The sequence below is a fragment of the Rhinoraja longicauda genome, chromosome 5 (genome assembly GCF_053455715.1).
Source record: "Rhinoraja longicauda isolate Sanriku21f chromosome 5, sRhiLon1.1, whole genome shotgun sequence".
NCBI classification, from domain to species: domain Eukaryota; kingdom Metazoa; phylum Chordata; class Chondrichthyes; order Rajiformes; family Arhynchobatidae; genus Rhinoraja; species Rhinoraja longicauda.
The window spans coordinates 10576998-10594174 of NC_135957.1; the positions used below are offsets into that span (position 1 = coordinate 10576998).

The 17177-nt window shown below is 44.7% G+C and overlaps 1 protein-coding gene across 1 annotated transcript in view; it reads right to left on the reverse strand.

Moving 5' to 3' along the window:
- The window catches only part of LOC144593840 (microcephalin-like), a 145655-nt gene extending 131366 nt beyond the window's left edge, over positions 1–14289 (reverse strand). Inside the window, 6 exon segments of the mRNA XM_078399957.1 lie at positions 1966–2000; positions 2003–2033; positions 6233–6241; positions 7791–7953; positions 10722–10802; positions 14273–14289. Coding sequence (XP_078256083.1) covers positions 1966–2000; positions 2003–2033; positions 6233–6241; positions 7791–7953; positions 10722–10802; positions 14273–14289 — 336 coding nt within the window.
- Positions 14290–17177: the final 2888 nt, after the last annotated feature.

The window sequence follows — 17177 nt, forward strand, 5'->3', positions numbered from 1 at the left end:
CAACATTCTAGTAAATCTCCTCTGTACCCTCTCCATTTTGTCGACATCCTTCCTATAATTTGGCGACCAGAACTGCACACCATACTCCAGATTCGGCCTCACCAATGCCCTGTACAATTTCAACATTACATCCCAACTTCTATACTCGATGCTCTGATTTATAAAGGCAAGCATACCAAACGCCTTCTTCACCACCCTATCCACATGAGATTCCACCTTCAGGGAACAATGCACAGTTATTCCCAGATCCCTCTGTTCCACTGCATTCCTCAATTCCCTACCATTTACCCTGTACGTCCTATTTTGATTTGTCCTACCAAAACGGCTTGGTGGAAGGAGTCATGGGCCGGCAGTGGAGGGATGTTTTTCTCATGGGAGGTCTGTGATCAGGGGGTGTATTGCAGGGATCTGCTTGGGTTCACTGTTGCTCGTCATCTATATTAACGATTTGGATGGCAATGCAGTTCATGTCGTTGGTAAATTTACGGACAACGCCAAATTTGGTGGCATATTGACCAATGATAAAGGCTATCAAAGCTTACCATAGGGTATAGGTCAACTGGGAGAGTGGGCCAAGGAATGGCAGATGGAATTTAACACTGGCAAGTGGGAGGTGTGCACTTTGGCAAGTCAATCCATGGTAGGACTTAGAGAGTATATGTTTTGGCCTTTAAAGGTGTCATTGAGCTAAGAGACGAAGAGATATAGGTAGAAACAAAGAACTGCAGATGCTGGTTTGTACCAAAGATAGACACAAATTGCCGGAGTAACTCAGCGAGACAGGCAGCATCTCCAGAGAAAAGGATGGGTGACGTATCAGGTCGGGACCCTTTTCCAGACTGGAGAGGTGTCTGAAACTTTCTTCAGTCAGAGGAAGGGTCCTGATCCGAAACGTCACCCATCCTTTTTCTCCAGAGATGCTGCCTGACCTGCTGAGTTACTCTAGCACTTGACGTCTCTCTGAGGGGTATAGGTACACAGATCCTTGAAAATAGGAACAATGGCAGACAGGGTGGCGAAGGTTTGACGTGCTTGCCTTCATTAGTCAGGGCACTGAGTACAGTGGTTGGGACGTCATGTAAGAGATGTGCAATACAGTGATGAGACATTTGGAGAAATTAGTGCAGTTCTGGTTGCCCTGCTGTTGGAACGTTGTTATTAAGTTGGAAAGGATGTAGAAGAGACTTAGAAGAATGTAGAAAAGACGTAAAAAAGAAAATGCACACCTCACACTTGCCAGGAATGTTACCTGGACTCAACATTCGGGTCAGAAGGAAAGGCTGTGTAAGATGAGACACTTTTCCCAGGATTGACACAAAATGCTGGAGTAACTCAATGGGACAGGCAGCATCTCTGGATAGAAGGAATGGGTGACGTTTCGGGTCGAGACCCTTTCAGTCTGAAGAAGGGTGTTGACCCGAAACGTCATCCCTTCCTTCTATCCAGAGATGCTGCCTGTCCCGCTGAGTTACTCCAGCGTTTTGTGTCTATCTTCGGTGTAAACCAGCATCTGCAGTTCCTTCCTACACACTTTTCCCTGGAGTGCAGGAGACCTAAGGGTGACCTTAGAGGTATATAAACTCATGTGGTGCAGAGATAAGGCAATGGTCACAGTCCTTTTCGCAGAGTTGGGGAGTCCAGAACTGAAGGGCTGAGGTTTAAGACGAAAGGGGAAAGATTTAAAAGAAATCTGAGCATCAATTTCTTCAAGCACGGGGTGGTGCGTTTACGGAACGAGCTACCAGAGGAAGTGAGAGAGTTGGGAATGTTTTAAAAGACCTAAACAGAGTATAGTTACATGGACAGGAACGTTTAAGAGGGATATGGGCCAAACACTGGCAAATGGAATTCGCTCAGCTGTAAAACCTTTCTGTGTGGACGAGTTGAGCCAAAAGGCTTGTTTCTGTGTTGTGTAACAATACTCAAAAACTAAACAAAGGCTGTCCACAAAAATTACTGACTTACAGTTGCTGCAGGAAACTGAGTTGATAGTTCAAATGGTTCTCAGGAACCCAACATCCTTGCTCCAAAGACTGGAAAACAGCAGAGAAATCAAAATCTGTAACAAACGTGTGAGTTTCAATGAATAAAACAAATTCATGTTGTGAGTCCATAAGTCTGAGTAACAGAACTAGGCCATTCGGCCCACCGAGTGGACTCCACCATTTAGTCATGGCTGATCTATCTTTCCCTCTCAACTCCATTCTCCTGCCTTCTCCTCATAACCTTTGACACCCTCACAAATCAAGAACCTGTCAACCTTTGTTTTAAAAATACCCAATGACTTGGCCTCCAAAACGGTCTGTGGCAATGAATTCCAGATTTACCACCCCGTGACTGAAGAAATGTCACCTCATTTCTAAAGATATTGTGTACAGTGTTACAGCATGACTGTTATAACATCACAATATTACACCATTGAAGAAATTCCTCCTCAACTTTCTAAAGGTATGTCCTTTTATTCTGAGGCTGTGCTCTCTGATCCTTGACTCTCCCATGAGGAGCGAGGGTTCTACATAAATATCAGCTTCAGTTTCTAAATGATGGATAGGTTGCAATATGGAATATTGTAATAACTCAGTAACCCATTACTACTGAGGGTGACAGTAACTGCGGGTCTGTTGCATTTGGTGATCCTAAAGTGGCCTCCTCAACATCGGCGAGACCAAGTGTCGACGAAGCAATCATTTTACAAAACACCTGCACTCTGTCTGTAATGGTCACCTTGACCTGAGAACAAAGAGGGACCCAGCGTGGTGGTGGTGGTGGGGGGGGGGGGGGAGATAAGGCGCTGAGAGAACAAAGAGGGACCGCATGGGGAGGGGGGCTGCTGAGAGAACAAAGAGGGACCCGGTGTGGGGGGGCCTCCGAGAACAAAAAGGGACCTGACCTAGGTACATGCAACAATGAAGTATCATGCATTCTATCATTGAAGAAATTATATTCTGTTGCATGTCATTTAATCTCCCACTCCCACTCCCACACCGACCGTCTCCATTGCCAGTGAGGTCAAAAACAAATGAGAACAAGACAGCGTCCGGCACGGTGGCGCAGCGGTAGAGTTGCTGCCTCACAGCACCAGAGACCCAGGTTCGATCCCAACTACAGGTGATGTCTGGACAGAGTTCGTGCGTTCTCCCTGTGACCCTGTGTTTTCTCCGGGTGTTCCGGTTTCCTCCCACACTCCAAAGACGTGCAGGTTTGTAGTTTTACTTGTTTCTATAAATTGTCCCCCATGTGTTGGATAAAACTAGTGTATCGGGTGATCGCTGGGCGCCGTGAATTCGGTGGGCCGAAGGGCCTGTTTCCACACTGCATCTCCAAACTAAACTACACACATCACATTCGGCCGAGGTAGCTGACACCTTATGGTATGAACAGTGAGCGGTCCATTTTCAGGTAACCCACACCTCATTCTCCTAGCTTCTCCCTCCCTTTCTTCACCTATTCCATTCTCTTCCCACCCAAATTAAAAGTATACAGGTACACAGATAGAAAAGAGTTACAGGACCATGGGTCAAATGTGGGCAGGTGGGACTAGTGTAGATGGAGCATCTTGGTCAGCTTGGGCAGGTTGGGCCGAAGGGCCTGTTTCCGTGCTGCACGGCTCAATGACTCCACTACCGAGGTTTGCAACATCCTCCACCTGCCCAACACCCACACAGATCCACATGGGTTTCCTCTCCCTTACCTTCCCTTGCCTATGCCCCCACATGGATCCATCTGCTCATCTTCCCCCACTTAACCCAGTGCCAACCCTTGCGTCACACCTCCCTCTTCCCTCATTGTGCCAACCATCTTTCTTCTACACCACTGACCTGAATTTGTTCCCGACTATGGGTGCTATCTGTGTGGAGTTTGTACGTTCCCCCCATGACTGGGTGGGTTTTCACCAAGATCTTCGGTTTCCTCCCACACTGCAAAGACGTACAGGTTTGTAGGTTAATTGGCTTGGGTTTGTATACTTGGTGTAAGTGTAAATTGTCCCTAGTGCGTGTAGGCTTATGTTAATGTGCGGGGATTGCTGGTCGGTGTGGAATCGATGGGCCGAAGGGCCTGTTTCCGCACTGTATCGCAAAACTAAACTAAAAAACTACTAAATGGGTGTCAAGGGCTGTGGGGAGAAGTCAGGAAAATTGGATTAGGAGGCAGAGATCAACCATGATTGAATGGCGGAGTAGACTTGATGGGCCAAATGGCCGAATTTTACTTTTATGACTTGTGAAATCAGTTCTGATACAGGGTCTCAAACTAAATGTAGACTATCCCCTTTGCCTCCATTAATGCTGGGTGACCCGCTGAGTTATTCCAGAATGCAGAAACAAGGAACTGCAGATGTTGGTTTATACCAAAGGTAGATACAAAGTGCTCGAGTAACTCATGGGGTCAGGCAGCATCTCTGGAGAAAATGAATGGGTGACGTTTTGGGTCGGAACCTTCTTCCAGAGTTTGTTGTTTGCAACAGGCCTATACTGACCCTTTTCACAACGTCTCAATTTCAGTTCTTCTTTGAGAAATTTCTCATGCAAAGAATTAAAAGGCAAAATACATAACAAGAACACTTGACAAGCTGCAGATATCTTCAAAAGATAGACACAAAAAGCTGGAGTAACTCAGCGGGACAGGCACCATCTCTGGAGAGAAGGAATGGGTGAAGTTTCGGGTCGAGACCCTTCTTCAGACCAGTTAGGGATAAGGGAAACGAGAGACATAGACAGTGATGTGGAGAGATAAAGAACAATGAATGAAGCATATGCAAAAAGTAACGATGATAAAGGAAACAGGCCATTGTTAGCTGTTTGTAGAGTGAAAATGAGAAGCTAGTGCAACTTGGGTGGGGGAGGGATAGAGAGAGAGGGAATGCCAGGGCTACCAGATGCGACAGAAATCAATTTTCATACCACAGGGCTGCAAGCTGCCCAAGCGAAATATATGCTGTTCCCTCCAAATTGCATTTAGCCTCACTCTGACAATGGAGGAGACCTAGGACTGAAAGGTCTGTGCAGGAATGAGAAGGAGAATTAAAGTGTCCAGCAACCGGGAGATCAGGTCTCTTCAGGCGGGGCTGAGCGAAGGTTTTCCGTGAAACGATCGCCCAGTCTGAGTTTGGTCTCGCCGATGTGTAAGAGTCCACATCTTGAACAACGGATGCAGTAGATGAGGTTGGAGGAGGTGCAAGTGAACCTTTGTCTAATCTGAAAGGACTATTGGGGTCCCTGGACAGAGTCGAGGGAAGAGGTAAAGCGGCAGGTGTCGCATTTTCAGCTGTTTCAGGGGAAGGTACCTGGGGAGGGTGTGGTTTGGGTGGGAAGGGATGAATTAACCAGGGAGTTGCGGAGGGAACGGTCTCTGCGGAAGGTGGAAAGGGATGGAGATGAAACAGAGGCTCGTGGTGGGATCCCGTTGGAGGTGGCAGAAATTTCAGAGGATTACATGTTGTATGCGTCGGCTGATGGGGTGGAAGGTAAGGACCAGGGGGACACTGTCTCTGTTGTGACTAGGGGGAGGGGGAGCAAGGGCGGAGCATGGAGGAGACTAGAGTGAGGGCCTCATCTATGATGGGAGAGGGGAACCCCCGTTCCATAAAGAATGAGGATATCTCGGATGTCCTAGTATTGGACACCTCATCTTGGGCGCAGATGCGGTGTAGACAGAGGAATTGGGAGTAGGGAATAGAGTCTTTGCAGGAAGCAGGGTGGGAAGAAGTGTAGTCGAGATAGTTGTGGGAGTCAGTGGGTTTGTAGTAGACGACAGTCAATAGTCTATTTCCTGTGATGGAGACTGTGAGATCAAGAATACCCTCAGATGTCCTGCTGTAGTTAATTCCAACCTTAACTCAATTTTGAAAGCATTGCCCTCTCCTGGCACTGAGCCATTTCAAACAATTGTGTCCTTAACATCATAAACTATAGGCCAAGCTAATTCTGTAAACTGATAATGTCTTCAGCTTTGAAACCAAATTCAAATTACAATGTCATTTGTTTTACAAATTATTGCATAAAAATAATAATTGCAGATTAATTTAATAATCTATATTTGCTTTCAAATGTGAAACGGTTAAGACAATATTTAATATTTGATATACTATGTTTTAGTAGCTATTCCAGAGGTAACATTAATTTTAAAAATGGCTCAGTAAGGAAACGTGAATTATTAAAATATTGTAATAATTAGGTTGGAAAGTGCAATGAGACATGTCAGGAACGCAATATATCATGGACGGTAATAAAACAAATAAAATCTAATAAATTATAGGGACCCAATGGCAAAAGCAGCATTTTTACTTCATAGAATAATTAGGTATCCATCCCATGTGGCACAGCAGAAGGTAGCTTCAAAAGTTTGAATTGTAAGACAAGACAAATGTCATTTTGTTATAATTTGTTGTAAAAAAATTGTTGTAAAATGAATAACAAAAATATTGGAAATACTCAGGTCAGGAAGCATTTTCAGGATATTTAATGTTTTATGTTTGTTAATATATAAAGACGAGGCAATAGTTCTCTTGAAGGATCCTTGTTCTGAAACATAACCTTTCCACTCCACATAAATGTTGTCCATCTCTTTGGAATTTCCAATGGTTTTCATAAATTCATAAGTTCAATGAGCAGAATTAGGCCCTTCGGCCCATCAAGACTACTCCGTCATTCAATCATGGCTGATCTATCGTTCCCTCTCAACCCCTGCCTTCTCCCCATAACCCGTGACACCTGGAATCTGACCCCCTAACCCAGGTTTTATTTTATTTTTCGGACTACATTATCTTTTAGTTTAATATTTAGGAGTTTAGAGGAGGTAAAAGGAGGACATGGAATTTTAAGTATTTGCGTTAAAAGTAAAGTAACACCGGAGGTAATTGATACTTTGGGAATCTACAGCTGATTGAGTCTTTACTGTGAATATCAAATATCAAGCCTTTGGAAAGTAATGAAGATTGAACATGCACATCAACACTTGAAGACGATTCTAATATTTACATACTGACACAATGTCATCAAGATGACTTTTGTATTAGTTTACAAAAGTTAAGGAAGAGTCGGAGCCATACAGAACAGAAAAAGGACCTTCGAACCAAATCGTCCATGCCGATCAAGATGTCCCATCCAAGTTGATCCCATTTGCCCACATTTAACCCACATCCCTCTAAACAATTCCTATCCATCTACCTTTCAAATGCTTTACAGCACCAGAGACTGGGGTTCGATCCTGAAAACGGGTGCTGTCTGTACGGAGTTTGCATGTTCTCTCTCTGACCGCGTGAGTTTCCTCTGAGGTGCTCTGGTTTCCCCCCACATTGCCAAGACATGCAGGTTTGTTGGTCAATTGGCTTCTGCAAATTGCCTCTCGTGTGTAGGATGCAAAACTGGGATAATCTACAACTAGTATATTGGGGATCGTTGATCAGCGCACACTCAGTGAGCTGAAGGGCCCGTTTCCACGACGTATATCTAATCTCATTTTAATCTCACCTTAATCTCATTTTAATATCATCTTAATCTACTATAATCCTAATTATAAATCCAAAATGCTGTTTATAGTACCTGCCTAAACTACCTCTGCTGGCAATTAGTATAAACGCCAATTGATTGAAAAAGTTCAGGCTCTCAGGTTCCTATTTAATCTTTCCTATCTCACTTTAAACCTATGTCCTCTGTTTCTTGATTCCCCTACCCTGGGGATACTAATTCAGGAGTGTCTTTCCTTGGTCAGGTATTTTGTCCTTTCTGTATGGATGCTCACCTTTAACTTAAGTGAACTGTACAGATGATTTTTCTGCAAGGTTAACCTACCCAGTCGAAGGACAAAGTCCAGCAGCCTCTGGCGATTCCAAACAAGACATTCATCGTGCGTCGTGGGCACCCTGCTACGGCCTGAGTTGTTGCCTGAGTTTTGTTATCTGAGAACAGAAAGCCACCCAACCGAATCACAACTTGAATTGCAATGGTCTGATTCCTGTTGAAGGTAACATACACTGTAGATGCAGGAACTGCAGATGCTGGTTTACAACAAAAAAAGTGCTGGAGTAACAGGAGGGCCAGGCAACATCTCCGGAGATCATGGATAGGCGACTTTTCGAGTCCGGCCCCTTCTTCAGACTGAAGACGGATCCCATTCTGTTCTGACAGAAGAAGGGTCCTGACCCAAAACATCGCCTATCCATGTTCTCCAGGATACTGCCTGGCCTGCTGAGATATTCCAGCACTTTGTCTTTTAGCATAACATACAAAACAGTATCAACAAGACTTTCTCAAAGTTGTGCTATGAAATCTTAAGAGCAGTTTTCACAGATCCATGGGAGTTCAAGAACAGAGTAGTTCTGCAATGTCAATTCTTCCAAAATGGAGATTAAGCTTAAGCAAAAAAAAACTAAAATTAAACTATGCAAATAGATTCCCCTTCCAATTAAAATTGTCTTGAATAATTATGTTTCATTTTTTTGAAACACGTGTGTAATGTAAAGAAATGTCTAACAAGTGCAGACATATTCTGCATGATTTGTTCCCTTAACATCATAACATTAATTGTTGTCAACAGGGAAGTCGTGTCACAAAGTTAATTGCTATCAGTGAACAAAGTTTGGTTGCTATTAAGAGATTCGTAACAACACAACAAAAAAAGTGCAGAATTATTGCCGTTTTAGTGTATTTAATTGAATTTGAAATGTCTGAAGTGTGCAGCATGTTAATGTAATTATAGTAACAATTCCTGCAGCACGATTCCTAGTGAATAAAAAGTGTTCCATTCTGCATGCAGACCCCAGTTGCTCTTTTTCATAAATAATTAGACATTGGAGCCAGATACTATCGACCCATTTTTAAATTCACACTCTCTTCTTTAAGACTAAACTGTCAGTGGAGAACAACTCTGAAGAGAACAGTGCAGAACAATATAGAAACAGATGTAGAAACTGCTGATGCTGTTTTGTATTAAAGATAGGCGAGGAAGTATCCCGACACGAAACATCACCTATCCATGTTCTCCAGAGATGCTGAGTTACTCCTTCACTTTGGATCTGTCTTTAATATATAAACAGATCTACGCAAAGCACTTTGAGCAAATTGCTCATGGATTATGGTCGTCTTTGAATACAGGAGAGGTGCTGGAAGACTGGAGAATGGGGAGGGGAGGGAGGGGGAGGGGAGGGAGGGGGAAGGGGAGGGAGGAGGGAGGGGGAGGAGAGGGGAGAGGGGGAGAAGAGGGTGCTGCACCAATGCAGGAGACGTTTGGGCTCAACGAGTCCACTTGGTCTAGTTGATTATAAATCTGAAGCAACTGGAGTGCCACTGATCGCAGCCTCCCAAACCTCAGAATGGCCATTTGAATTTTACTGTTTCTTGTGTTAACCAAACCACGTCAATACATAACCCTCAATCTCACGAACAGGCACCTCGAGTTTTATGCGTGTTTGAGTTATGAGCTTTTAAAATAACATACCTGTTCATTTAATACCAAAGCCCGATTCACACGCTCATTTTTGGAACAACCCCTCAAAGTTACGAAATAGGACACAAAGTGCTGGGGGTAACTCAGCGAGTCAGGCAGCATCTGTGGAGAATATGGATAGGCAACATTTCAGGTCGAGACCCTTCTGATTGTAGGGAGAGAGGGACGAGACAAAAGGTGGAAAAGGGGAGAGGCAAGGCAAAGCACGGCAGGGCATAGGTTGACATAGGCAAGGGTTTTTTTGATAGGCAGATGTTTAGAACAAAGTCCAGGGAAAAGAACAAAAGTTGTGAGACTGGTTTGAAGAGTTGTGGATTGCAAAGCCAGAGGGAAGGAGGAGTGACAGAGGGAAGAAAAAAACATGGGAAAGAAGTTGGGGCACAGAGGAGGGAGGGAGGAAAGAAGGGGTTAGTTTGAGGTCATCTAATATTGGAGAATTCAATGTTCAGACCACTGGGCTGTAACCTATCCAAGCAGCGTATGAAGTGCTGATCCTTTCATACCATCTTATCTGTTCTGCTACCTCAAAAACAAACACATTTGCAAACATAATGTCCCTTTCCCATATGCATCTGACTCTCCCACTCCCATTAAGGTTATAAATGATTGTAATTACATACGGGGTGCAGTTCAGTTTGCAGCCAAAGTATAAATTGGATAAATGAAGGATAAACTTGCTTTGCTTAAATGAGTGGAGACTGAGACCCACTACAAAAGTCTAAGGCAGAATAGTTGAAGTCCAATGAACAGAACAGGGCACCACAGTGGCGCAGCGGTAGAGCGCCAGCCTCAAAGCACCAGAGACCCGAGTTCGATCCCGACGACAGATGCTGTCTGCACGGAGTTTGCACATTCTCCCTGCGACCGCGTGAGTTTTTTTCCGGGTGCTCCGGTTTCCTCCCACACTCCAAAGACGTACAGGTTTGTGGGTGAATTGTTATTGTCCCTAGTATGTAGAATAGTTCTAGTGTACAGGGTAATCGCTGGTCGGCCCAGACTCAATGGGCCGAAGGGTTTGTTTCCGTGCTGTATCTGTAGAAGGGCATGGAATACTGAAGGAGAGATGAAAAGATGGCATAATATTGTGCCATAGCAGTTCACCAAGTTGGAGAGTTAACTAAATCAACAAAGACATTTTTGGAAGTGTGATGAATACTTTCAAATAAAGCATATTTAGCATTTACAAGAATATAAAGGTTACAGATGTTTGTATAGGCAGGCCAGATGAGAAGGAACACAGGAAATATTTTATCTTCATGCCTGATAACCCTAGTTACAGGAACTTGCTATCAGCAAACGATGCCCAGTCTGTGAGTGACAAGAGGTAAATCAGACATTTGCTCGACTCACTGTAGAAGCTGAAGGAGAACAGAAGGTGACATTGGGTAATCTGGAAAAATAGTTTTTTTGTGCACGGAATGATGTTGCCAAAATACTACCAGGAATCAGTAAGAGGACAACCTAAAATGGTGGAGTTATCACAATTGTCCACAGCAGAGAACATGCATCACGTCTGTGGAATATAGCACAGAACAGAATGCATGCGTTGGATCATTGTGTCCTAAAGATTTCTGCTGCCAAGATACTTAAGAGGAGAAAGGAAATCCTGAAAAGAAAAGGCGGGCAGAAGGGCATTTCTGCAGCACCTTTAATATCCCCAAGTCATCTTAGATGGTATTCGTCAAGAATCAAAGGGGCAGCACAGTGGCGCAGCGGTAGAGTTGCTGCCTCACAGCGCCAGATTTGATCCTGACAACGGGTACTGTCCATACGGGTGCTATCTGTCTCTAAGGAAGTAGAGGCGTTGGTGTGCTTTCTTGGCCATTCTTCTTCTTGCGTTTGAGGCAGCAGAAGTTCTGAAGCTGCTTCTGCTGTCTCTGTTTGTTGTCGTTCGCCTGACTGAGGTCAGTTGACAGGGCTCACCACGGGGAGGTCGACAACGTGAGCCTCTCTTGGCCATTGTTTTAATAACATGCTTTTGAAATCATCTGACTGCTGTTATATGCATAACACGTCAGGCAAGATGTCCATCTGCTCTCATGTGCTTGATGTGCCGGGCAAGATATCCATTGGCTCCGCATACAGCAATGAAATACAGATCAGTGTGTGCACATTAAGCACAGTGGTAGAGTTGTTGCCTTACAGCACTTGCAGCACTTCCATCCCGATTACGGGCGCTGTCTGTACGGAGTTTGTACGTTCTCCCCATGACCGCGTGGGTTTTCTCCGAGATCTTCGGTTTCCTCCCACACTCCAAAAACGTACAGGTATGTAGGTTAATTGGCTTGGTATGCGTCAATTGTGCCTAGTGTGTGTACGATAGTGTTTCTATGCGGGGATTGCTGGTCGTTGTGGACTCGGTGGGTCGAAGGGCCTGTATCTCTAAACTAAACTAAATTCTTAACTCAAGATAAACCTTGGCTCACACTGGAATAGCTCCTACAGCTTTCCTGATATCGTTCCACAAGATTTTTCACACTCATTTCAGAGGCCAGAGAGCGTGGATGGAAAGTCTCAGGGAATGCTAACACTGGTTTACAAGGTTTAAATTCTGACCAGATAGCAAAAGAAATAAATGATGGAACAGCACTGGAGTGAATCAAAGGAACATGTTTCTGGATTATTTGGTATGTTGAAGGAAAGATTTGATACTCCGCAGGGAGTTGGTATTTGCGAACTTTTGGCTTACATCAGCATTGAAAAGCACGTTGCGATAACTTGAGGCATGACATCTAGATTCACACCATGCTCAATGTTTTATATATCAAGTCAAGAAGGCAGCCGTTATATTAATTACAACCTGCATTTCATATGTAACACACCTTTTCCAGCCTAGGGTTGTGGAGTCAGGGTCATAAAGCACAGAAACAGGCTCTTCATTCACAGTTTTCCCTGACCATCCGGCACTCTTCTACATTTCTTCCCAATTTACTCTCCCCAGATTCTCATCAACTGCTCCCAGATCCCAACACTCACCGATATACCAGGGGAAATTCGCAATAGCAAATTAACCCAGCATCCTTCACATCATAGAGTCTTACAGCACAGAGACTGGCCCTTCAGCCCAACTTTCCTATGCTGACCAAAATGCCCCATCTAAGATAGTCTCATTTGCCCGTGTTTGGCCCATACCCCTCTAAACCGAAAGCTTTCGATTCTCTCAATAGACACGGCCTCAACTGTGGAGAACATTGTGTAGGAAGGAACTGCAGATGCTGGTTTATACTGAATATAGGCATAAAGTGCTGGAGTAACTCAACTAGTCAGGCAGCATCTCTGGAGAAAAAGGAATAGGTGGCGTTTTGGGTCGGAAACCTTCAGACCCTGGAGAACATTGGATGTCCACCACGTCTTCTAAACGATGTTCAGTCTTTCCATGGGACAATGCAGGGTACAGTGCAATTTGATGGTGCTCCTGCTCCCCATGAGAAGTAGAGTGAAGCAAGGACGTGTCCAAGCTCCAACTCTGTTCAGCATCTTCCTATCTGCCCTTCTGTCCTTTGTCTTCCTTTCAGGCAGCCACATGAACAGACAGGGTTTGGAAGAATATGGACCATGTGCAGGCAAATGGGATTAATATAAATCGCCATTAAGGTTGGTATAGGCATTATGGGCTGAAGGATTTGTTACGGTAGTAACCCATTCAAAAGGCTGTATCCTCAGACGTATTCTATAAGTATCTCTTGAAATGTACTCGTAATTGAATGACCATCGTATAAAATCCAGAAACCTGCATGCTTTTAATACTAAATAGTTAAATACAAATAAAGGGCGGCACGCAGCGGTAGAGTTACTGCCTCACAGCGTGAGAGACCCGGTTTCAATCCTGACTACGGTTGCAGTCTGTACGGAGTTTGTATGTTTTCCCTGTGACCTGCGTGGGTTTTATCCGGGTGCTCCGCATTCGTCCCACATTCCAAAGATGTACAGGTTTGTGTCAATGGTAAATTGTCTATAGTATTGGATAGAACTAATGTATCGTTGTTCAGCACGGACTCAGTGGGCCGAAGGGCCTGTTTCCACGTTGTGTCTGTAAAACTAACACTAAAAGAAGGTTGCCCCAGATAATTTGGAATTCAATTTTTTCCAACATTTTCTTTCTTAAAGTACAATTTCATATTCCTGCATTGGTCAGATTTCTATCATTTGACTGACCACTTAAATCACAACCCTCTTCCCAAGTTTGCCAGAAGTTGTACTCTGGCATTAGCAGTAAAATTCATTCTTCCCTCATGCTTATATTCAAGTCACTTATGTACCAATTAAACGTGCAGCTGAACATCCGTTCCTGGAAGCATCTGAAAACATCCACATTTGATACGATAAACTTCTGTTCTCTGAATCTCTCTTTAACTGCACCATTCCCTCTTTTAGACTTTACTTTAGCCTTTAGGGATAGAGCGCCAAAGACCTGGGTTCGATCCTGACTACGGGTGCTGTCTGCATGGAGTTTGCAAGTTCTCCCTGTGATCGCATGGGTTTTCTCCAGTTGCTCTGGGAGAACAGTTTTCTCCCACACCCCAAAGCCATACAGGTTTGTCAGTTAATTGGCTTTGATAAAATTATAATTTGTCGCCAGTGTGTAGGATACTGCTGGTGTGGTCGGGGTGATCGTTGGTTGGAGTGGACTCGGTGGGCCGAAGGGCCTGTTTCCACGATGTATCCCTAAAGTCTAAAGTAAACAATATTTTCTCATTGGAACAAAGAACCTCCACTTTCGCCTCCACTTGGAATAACCGCTGATATTGCTGGAGTACTTAAATGTCCCTACCTATTATTTTGAACAAAACTTCAAACTCTTACAAACACACAACTTGCTTATACAAACCATAAACCGATAACCATTATGCAATTGCATTGCCATTTTCAAAGCTGCCCGTTATAGTGCCTTAAGTGCTCCATTTATTTCAGGCAGAGATAGTTGCTGGTGACATCAGGCAGTAACATCTCATTAGAAGTGCTGCAGCCTTACCACAAAGGCTGTCAAGATGTCCATTATAACAACGCACTCACTTTATATAAAGAAAAAGCTGTGGTAATCACTTTGCATCCCTGTGAAACCAAGCTAATAACTGTGCTTTGCAACATAAAAGGGAAGATAAGATGCTTAAAGCAATGTTGCAAAGATGCCAATCCATATTATAAATATGGGATACAGACATACTTTCGAAGCACTGGGCGAAATTTCCCAAGGATCTTAACTGACCTTCACATGGGGCAAACTCCCAGGTCAGGGGAATTGGAACAATCCAAGATGCAATCAGTGGGAGCGAGATAAATTTAGTTTAATCTAGTTTTTAAAAACACAGCGTGGAAACTGGCCGATCGGCTTACCGGGTCCATGCCAACCAACACCAGCTCTGTCCTACGCACTAGGAATAATTCACAGAAGCCAATTAACCTACAAACCTGCTCATCTTTGGAACATGGAAGGAAACTGGAGACCCGGAGGAAACCCAGGCAGTCACAGGGAGAACGTGCAAACTCCAAACAGGCAGTATCCGTGGTCAGGATCAAACCGGGGTCTCTGGCACTGTAAGGCAGCAACTGTACCAGCTGCTTCACTGCACCGCCCATATTTGTTCTCTCCAGAAGCTTTTCATGTGCTTCCTGTGTTCGTGCCTCAGTTCAGCTTAATTCTGGACATCTGACTCTCAAAAAAGTCGCAGTGCTGGAGTAACTCAGTGGATTAGGCAGCATCTCTGGAGACCTTGAATCAGTGACATTTCAGCTTGGAGCCCATCTTCAGACACTTGAGGGCCCCACCCAAAATGTCACCAAACCACGTTCCGCCTTTTTTTGTAAACCAGCACCTGCAGTTCCTTGTTCCTATATCTCTTCTTTTTCATGCTTTTATTCTTAACTCAAAATTTTTAATTTGTGAAGCATGACCTGCCTGTTATAAAGTATTTCCCCCCAATTTGAGCTTCCTTTCAAATTTCCTGTGCATACTTATGTTAACTCACTCCGTTAAAAAAAATGTCACACTCTCATCCCAATCCAGCTCAGGCAATGTTAGCTTCTATTTTAAATAAAGCATTATCCTTTCTGTCAATGACGTTTTGGAGCCACATTTATTAATCTGACCCAAAACATCATGTGTCTATTGCCTTCACAGATGTTGCCCGACCCACTGAGTCCCTCCAGCACCCGGTACAGATATAGAACATGGAGCAGTACACCACAGGACAAGGACAATGACGACTGTGCCAACCATGAAGGCAAGTTAAACTAACCCCATCTGCCTGCACACGGTCCATTTTCCTCTATTCCTTGCATTTTTCCGTCTAAAAGCCTCTTGAATGTCACAATTGCATCTGCTTCCACCACCACCCACGGCACTGCTTTCCTGACACCTGCCACTGTGTAAACAAAATTGGTCTCGCACATCGCGAGGTGCAGCGGCACAGTGTGAGAGATGCTACCTCACTGCGCCAGAGACCCGGGTTCGATCCTAACTACGGGTGTCGACTGTACGGAGTTTGTATGTGCTCCCCGTGACCGCATGGATTTTCTCCGGGTGCACCGGTTTCCTCCCACACTCCAAAGACATGCAGGTTTTAGGTTAACTGACTTCAGCAAAAAATGTAAATTGTCCCCAGTGTGTCGGAAAGTGCAAGTGTACGGGGATCGCTGGTCAGCGTGCACATGGCAGGCCGAAGGGCCTGGTTCTCCTCTAAAACCTATGCCCTCTAGTATTTGACATTTCCATCCTGGGAGAAAGGGTCTGACCGTATCCCCTATCTATGCCTCTCATAATTTACTGACGTTGAGAGCAAGGTTATTGTTCTGGCACCATTTGCTCAGTTGATTGTTCTCCCCCTTATGAACTTATATCAGGACACCCTTTAGTCACCAGAGAAACTAATCGATGTTTGTCCAATCTCTCCTTATAGCTAATACTCTCTGATCCAGGCAACTTCTTGATGAACCTCCTCACAACCTTCCCCAAAGCATTCACATTTTTCCTGTGATTGGCATACAATAATCCAAATGTGGCTGAACCAGTTTTGCAGCTATAACGGGACTTCTCAATCTTTATAATCTAAGCCAGGGGCCTTCAAACTTTTCAGCATGAGGGCCACATTATATATTTGGCACATTTTTGCGGGCCGTAGGAAAAAATAAAGAAATGTCAGTTTTATAAATTTAATGAACTCAAAAAAGAACTTATGTAAACAAAAGGAAGAAATTCAAGCCATCTGGAGTACATGGCAGCTTCCGGCATCCACAAGTAACACATGCAACAGGTATGTTCTTACCTCAAAAAACCCCACCAAAATGGTCAATTTTTGTGCTGTACAAAATAGGGAAGAAGCTGAAGGATCCGGCGGAGGAAGAGGATCTGGGAGAAGGGCTGCAAAGCCCATGGACGCAAGAAGCAGCTGGGAAGATGTCTGGCCAGCCGGCGGGAGAAGGGGAAACGCGGCCGGGAAGGGAGGCAGGAGAGCAAGGATGAGAAGCAGAGGGCGCCGTTCGGGGGGAGAAGAGGAGGAGGAGGAGGAGGAGGAGGAGAAAAAGACGGGGTTGAGAAAGCTGGGAGAGGAGCAGTGGGAAGAACCCGAGCCGAGGGGCCTGGAGGTCTGCAGGGGCAGAAGCAGCGAGTGCTGGAGATTGGCGACCCGCCTGAGGGCGAAGGATCCAGGCTGTGCTCAACGGCCTTGGAGGAGCTGGTGGTGGAAGAGGAGGAGGAGCGGAGTGTCGAACCCAAAGAGGAGTCGGGGAGAGGCCGA